Below are 7061 nucleotides of genomic sequence, written 5' to 3'. Positions count from 1 at the left end.
AAAATAAACTCTGAAGTATTCTACAGAAAGCGCTCTAAATCTTAAACTTTTAAAATGTATAAAATAGATTTTAAATTTTTAAAGTCATAACAAATTGAACCTTATCATAAACTTTTTATTAACATCATTATTATTCACCATGAGATCTAGTCAAATGCTGATGTGTCATTTGTTAATTAGCACAACAGGCTTTAAATTATTACCTAAATATTATCCTAGACTCAAACTTGGAAACTTCAAGCAAATTACTCCCATTATTTTTATATAGAACGTTAACTATTACGTAGACTAAATTAGTCTCAATGTGGTCCGCTACAGTGAATGCATTATTGGCTAGGGAGAATGACTCATAATTTTGTGAAATAATGTTTTGGCCCCTTTTTTGCAATATTTTTCAAACAATTGATATTTCATGCCTTTGTATACTCTATAACTTTAATTTAATCTTATTTTAAATAATATTTATTTATTTAATAGTGAAAACTTGAGATCCATTTGAAAAAAAATTTAAGTATTATAGAATTTTACAGATGATGGATACAAAGCTGATGATTTCATCAACAAATTTAAAATTCAAATTAACCGGTTAGTTAAAATCCTCTAATATTTAAACTTCTTTTTTAATGGAATCCTAAGCTTTCACTATTAAGTAAATAAACATTATTCAAAATAAGACTCAATTATAGAGTATACAAAAGTATAAGATACCAATCATTTGAAAAGCTTTGCAAAAAAAAGGACAAAAAATGTCATTTTATAAAATTATTGGTCATTCACCATAGTCAATGAGCGGCACACCACACTGAAGCTAATTTAATCTAGATAATAGGCAATGTCCTATATATAAACGATGGGAGTAATTTGTTTGAAATTTCAAAGTCCAGGATGCAGGATGCTACTCACGTAATAGTTTAAAGTCTGTGATACTAATTAACAAATGACATATTAACAAAAAACTGCCACATCAAAATTTGACTAGACCCCACGATGAAGAATAATGGCGCTAACAAAATAAGTTAACGGTAGGTTTTGATTTATTATGAATTTAAAAATTTAAAGTTCATTTTGCACATTTTAAGAGTTCAAAGTTCAAGATGTTTTTCATGCAATACTTCAGGATTTATTTTACTCATTAACCCTATTTAAAATTATGAGTATAACACCACCAACCTCTCCTAAAAAGTGAGAACTTAAAAAAAAAATACCTTTTTTATAATTAATATATTTTAAATTATGAAAAAAATAAAATAGCCACAATATTTTGCAACTTCAAAAATACCAATACATTTTTCTTTATTAGTAACCAGTCGAGTGGTTCAAAAATTAATAATTCAAATCATTCATGATTAAAATAACATAATTAAATTAAAATATACAAAAAATATTCATATAAAACTTGAAAAGAGTAACAATTAAATAAAAAAGCCATTAATCCACAAATGAATAATAGAACATTCATGCACAAAACATACACAATTCAAATATGACAAACTTTTCTTTAATTCAAAATGATGTCGTTTCAAAATCAAAAAGGGAAGAAAGAAAATATAAAATAGAAACAGGTTGACCTCATCCAAAACTCTTGATAAGATTGGATAAGGGACTGGTTCAGTTCACCCCGTCAACCTGAATTGGATTTTATTACCATGATACTTAGATCTTATATGAAGCATACTTCCCTATGGAAAAAAAAAAAAAAAAGCATCATCAATTCCTTAGTAACTTAAATAATGTGTAACATTATTGAAAGTCCTTTTATATCTATACCAACCATCACCAAGTAGCCCGCTTGGTTAAGTTCAGTTGCGAGTGCTGTGAATTTCAGAGGGAATCGATGAGCAGTCAATATCGAGATGTCGCGGCCATCCAAACTCGTCCAAGAAAGCAAGCACCACTCCGTTCGACCACCCAAAACCAGTCTGCATTGCAATAATTAAATCCCAATCAAACATTTCAAAACTATTCCAAAAAAAATTGCAAGCTTGTTTGTTAGTGTTCTGACATACCTGGGTTGAATATTCACCCCCACCTCCAAACTCTCCACAATGCTCCACATTATATTTTTCATGCATGAGCCCCGATTTCTTGTAGGTGATATAATTGGTTGCGATCCATCTCCTTGCAATTTCTTGCCCCAGTGAAGCTGCTTCTTTCAACCCAGATTTCACCAGACCTTCTACTATCATATGTTGAAGTGGGGCCCAGCCATTTGGAAAGTCCCTATTTACAAAGCTCCATGAGTCATAACATTGACATGAACCTTAATCTCTGATGCTGTCATATGTTCTATGTTCTAACTTACCACTGTTGTCCTGAATTCGTCAAAGAGGTTGCAATTCCAGCAGCACCAAGCAGCCCACTGGTTTTGAGGCTTTCGGCAACGCTACCCACAACCGACGAGTCTTCAGAAATATGAAACACTGTTAGAACTTTAAGCACAGTGTGTTGTTGTTGTATATTTTCAAAGGCCATCTAGAAATTAGAATAAGTAAATTAGAATAAGTAAGTAACGCATCTAAGGCCTAAACCTACAGTCTCCAAACGTAGCTTATCAGAAATCTTTCTTTTTCTCCCTTGAATTTTCAAAGTCATAACATTGACTTGTTCTTGCATTTTTATGACTTTGTCTAGTGCATCCGTTCCCAGCAATTAATGAGAATCTTAGAACCATTTTGTCACGGTCAATAATACTTTTAAAGCAAAGAAAATGCAGCAAAACAAGAAGCATAAATTTTAACTGGTTCATAGTGACCAACAAATTCCTGTGGTGCAATAACTGTATTATAACCTGCAGTCTCAAGATTATCCATGCAAGAGTTCATGCTAATCTAAAACCATTAAGCCCTCTAGCAACCTGTTTTACTGTCCATTATTTAAAAAAAAAATGGCACCAAGATCGATACCGTAACTACTTGTAAGTCAACAGTCAAATTGAATGAAATCACAATATATACAAAGCTATTGAATGGGGGTAACAATGTCAAGTCTTATGTCGACATCAACTAATCCAAACTCTTAGTGAGAGTGGACAAATGAGAGTATAGCTTTAGAGTCAATCTTGCAAAGAAGAAAATTTAACTGTCTTGTAACCAAAGTTACACTGGTAACAATGGCAGAGACATACAGTCAAGGAATCAAATTTACCTGAGTAAAATGGTTCCATCCATAAAGGAACAAAATTGGAAGCAAATACATTTTGATTCTGCTGGTGAGCATTCCATACTTGAGCTTCCTACAAGGATAAAAAAGGATGAGTCAGAATAGTTGCTGTAAGGTAGACAAGTCCCATAATGACAAACCCATATTCGCAGCAGTAGATAGAAAATACCTGACATGTACTACTTGTGAGCCAATAATCAAGCCATTGTTTCTTACTTTTGTTCCAGAAAACAGAGTTGAACGCCTTCTTTCTAGAATCAGCAAGTTGCAGGAAGTGCTGAGCAGTGCAATCATCTCCAGTAACTTCAGCTAAAAATGCAATATTAAGTTCCATCTGAGCAGACATGCATCACAGTAGAAATCAGGTCCAATACCAAAGTTCCAAGACTCGTTTGATTTAGTCATTGGTCTAAAACATACCCCTAGTATAAAAGCATTTAGATCAACAGGTACTACTGCTGTTGTCGCCAATGTGGTAAAATCTGAAGGATCTCTGCACCAAAACAGCATCATAGTCACATGATTGTTTGTATTGTTTATCACCAGTTCCAAGTATTTGAAGAAAGAAACATGTTGCAACTAGCACTGAGTTGCCATCACTACATCTGAGAATCTAGGCACACATCGCTAATGGCCTGGTGACTCTCTTGTATTGGGAGGTTGCAGGTTCGATCTCACTTATAATCTCAGGCCATTGGTGCATGCCCCTCTAGATAAAAAGAAAAAGAATCTAGGCACACATCAGGCTGAGCTTTTGTGAAAGATATAGCAAGACCAATAAGTTAGTTACCTCATCCATCTTGTGCTAAAATCCCATCCTGATTCAGCAGTTGAAGCCACTTCACGGTAAAAGTGCTGTTTTTCTGAAACATTCAAAAACTTGGAAGAAAATGCCTTGTCCTGCACCAAGAAATTCCCCAAGAGTTACAACTCCTATTCCATTTCATTGCTAAGCCAGTTCAAAATAAAGTAACACATGTTACATACGTTTATTGAAGACTCTGGCCTGGGTTTATTCCACTTTGCATAATAACGATTTAAGGTGTGAGTGCGACCTTGAGCATCCACAATGGTCACCCTATGCATGTCTACAAGATAATTAAAAGTAAAAACCATGAATTTTGGACAAAAAGTAAAGAAAATTTTATATCACAAGCTATAATCCAATCATAGATAATAAACTATCAAGTCCAGCAGCTGAAGCAGAAGTTCGGCTGTACTACCTGAATTCCAAAATTCATATTCTTTCTGTAGTGCAGGAAGCGATCTTTTGACCAACTCTATATCACCAGTGCTGTTGTAAATCTCATAAATCATAGAACTTAAAAGGGGAGGTTGGCTGCAAAAATCATAATCAAGCTTGTAGTCGCTATTTCCTCTTGTAGGGCAAAAATTATAAGAAAAAGAAAACATTTTTGAGATTAGGTAATATCAACGCACAATAAAAATCATTCCCTAACTTCTCCACCAACTTATTTTAAGATTATAAGACTGAATAGTAAACCAGTAAAACACTTATCATTATTTCCTATGCTTTACTAAACTATTAGCATACAATTCAATGAAAAGTAAAATAACCCCATTAAGAATTAGCATGCAATACATGTTCAACATCTACAGCATCCTAAATTGAACTCCAAATTTGGATTTTAACCACTCAACAACATACAATGATTTAGAAAGGATATGTGGAAATTTTGAATTACAAAAGAAATTAGCAATCCCCTGACGTTATTCTTCAAATTGTCATCAAACAACAGAAAAACAATAAGAGTAAAAGGGAAAACAATACCTTCTGTTAGTGTAGTAGGCTCTTGCACCATTAAGCACAAACCCATAATCCTCTATTAATGAAATAAGATTAGTCACGATTGCCGTGGCTGTCTTGTACATTTTACTCACCAGTAAACCCCTGCATCTCAAAGTATAAGTAATGGTCCTTGAGACTAAAAAGAAACTAGACAAATTTATAAGATTGCGTCTGTGTAACTTAATTCCAAATACGGCCATGGAAATTCATTCTTCCAATAGTATCTTCGTCTAATATTTGATACAATCTCACTTTACTCCAAACATCAATAAGGAGTTGTTTACGAAGTATCAAATGCAGAATAGAAGTTTATCATACCAAAACAAAGGAAAAAAAATAGAATAAAAGTTAAGCTGATAAAGAAACCTGATGACCCAGTAGGAATCCCAGTAATAAACCTCACGAAAGCGTGAACCAGGAATGACAAAAGAAGCTGGCAAAGGAAGCAGAGTACGCAAATGGGGATGACTTTTGACCCCACTTGATACTCTGCGACTCAAGTTTTTCCAAAGGGAATGAACCTTCAATGCCCATGCCCTCAACTCTGGATGCTCAACTTTGGGCAAGAATCCCTCGGGCTCTGCTACGTAATCCTCTGGTTCGTAGTTCACCACATCGTCCCCTGCACCATCAAAGTATCTTTCTATAAAACCTTTGAACTCCTCGGCAGGTACAGAGCCGTTAGCAGACCTAGCAAGTTGATCAAATGCCTCCTCTGTCTCAGACAAGCTGAACTTCAATGGCAAGTCCACATATGTTTTTGCATCGAATTTAGATTTGCCCAAAGTGATTAAAGCGGTTTCCTGCAAACGTTCGAGGAAGGAGACAAGAGGGTTTGAGGGTTTCCCGAGGTCTGGGTCCAAAGAACAAGCAGATGAAGATTCTGTGACAGCCACAATGATTGTTAGTGAGCACAGGAGATGAAATCGAGAACTTCGTTCTTGAAAAAAGAATAGAAAGTATGCCATGGTTGGGAACCTGCGATGCGAGAAGCGGACATGTTTAAGGGTCTCAATTCTCCGAAGCCGGCAATTGGCTTCTGCCGTACCAACCGTCGCTCTCTTTGATGCGGGGTCCTAACAGTTTGCCCTCTTCCTGTTGTCTAGAGTCCTTCGGTCAACACTCTATTATTTCCGCGTGAAAAGAAGTCTAGCACTTGCACCTTTTACAGCGAACAGAATTTTTAGTTCATGCAGCGACCATCTCAAACTATAAAATATTTCTACATTTTAATATTATTATTAATAATATTTTTTAATATTATTTTTCATATATTTTTATCTTTAATATTATTTTATAAATAAAATATTAAATAAAAAATATTTTTTAAAGTTTATATTTTTATTTTAAAAAAAGTAAAGTTATAAAAAGTATTTAATAAACTTTATTAATATACACTTCCTTTAGTTTTATTTATAAGTTATATTTTAAAAAATTTATTTAATCTCATTTATAAATCACGTTGTGACTTTTTAGGTAAAATTTAAAAATATATTTTAAAAATCATCCTTCATAAAAGAGAAAAAAATAATATAACGTTATTTTTTAAATTTATTATATAAGGGCATATTTATAATTCTACATATTTTATTTCTTACTCTCTTCATTTAAAAATGTTTTTACATTTTTAATCAAATCTTACCTCAATAAAGTAGTTACCTACTTTCAAACTAATCATATCTTTTTATATTTACCTCTATTAAATATCTTATAATAAATACAAATTCACTATTAATAGAGGTACTTTTAAAAAAAGACAATAATTATACATCAAAAGATTAAAAATGTCTTACATTTTTTAATATCTTACTCTTCAAAAAATGTTTTATATTTTTGAATAAAAGAAGTATATTTTTTCTGTATTGATATTGATAAAATTGTTAAAAATTATTTATAAAGAGAATTGAAAAAGTAAAATTTTATTTAAAAATATTTTATAATTTAAGACAGTGAAGTATTGAAATGTTGGAATCGTTTTTAAGAAAAAGGAAAATGAATGGAACCAGCGAGGACGAGAGTGGGAATGAAAATAAAAAAGTTATTCGGTATGCTTGAGTCACGACACGCAGCGTGACAAAAGAAAGACAATATT

General features: G+C 32.9%; 1 protein-coding gene across 2 annotated transcripts; it reads right to left on the bottom strand.

The window, feature by feature from the left end:
- Positions 1 to 1482: 1482 nt before the first annotated feature.
- On the bottom strand, positions 1483 to 6104 carry LOC129321496 (trehalase-like). Of its 2 annotated transcripts, XM_054967268.1 has the most exons (13): positions 5948 to 6104; positions 5336 to 5852; positions 4952 to 5071; positions 4383 to 4537; positions 4147 to 4247; positions 3950 to 4059; positions 3580 to 3652; positions 3329 to 3493; positions 3145 to 3232; positions 2303 to 2402; positions 2007 to 2220; positions 1772 to 1919; positions 1483 to 1679 (listed from the first exon to the last, which is right to left on the bottom strand). In XM_054967268.1, exons 1-12 carry the CDS (start codon positions 5967 to 5969, stop codon positions 1800 to 1802), a joined length of 1785 nt encoding a protein of 594 aa, XP_054823243.1. In that variant the 5' UTR covers positions 5970 to 6104; the 3' UTR covers positions 1483 to 1679; positions 1772 to 1799. The 2 variants fall into 2 exon arrangements, with proteins under 2 accessions (XP_054823243.1, XP_054823242.1); XM_054967267.1 differs by lacking the exon at positions 1483 to 1679 and having other exon boundaries at positions 1686 to 1919; positions 4383 to 4498.
- Between the last annotated feature and the right edge of the window lie 957 nt (positions 6105 to 7061).

Source organism: Prosopis cineraria, unplaced genomic scaffold (assembly GCF_029017545.1).
Source record: "Prosopis cineraria cultivar Desert tree isolate PC_DT_omini unplaced genomic scaffold, ASM2901754v1 PC10, whole genome shotgun sequence".
NCBI classification, from domain to species: domain Eukaryota; kingdom Viridiplantae; phylum Streptophyta; class Magnoliopsida; order Fabales; family Fabaceae; genus Prosopis; species Prosopis cineraria.
Note: the sequence above shows the minus strand (reverse complement) of the source record. Positions and strands in the feature narration are given on the sequence as shown.

What these genes read in the sequence shown, in the direction of transcription:
- LOC129321496 (XM_054967268.1), bottom strand. Translation starts at nt 5,969, where the DNA reads ATGTCCGCTTCTCGCATCGCAG. An exon ending in ACGAATTCAGGACAACAGTG is followed by an intron (nt 2,221 to 2,302) that starts GTAAGTTAGAAC and finishes CTTTGTAAATAG; the next exon opens with GGACTTTCCAAATGGCTGGG. An exon ending in GGGGTGAATATTCAACCCAG is followed by an intron (nt 1,920 to 2,006) that starts GTATGTCAGAAC and finishes ATTGCAATGCAG; the next exon opens with ACTGGTTTTGGGTGGTCGAA.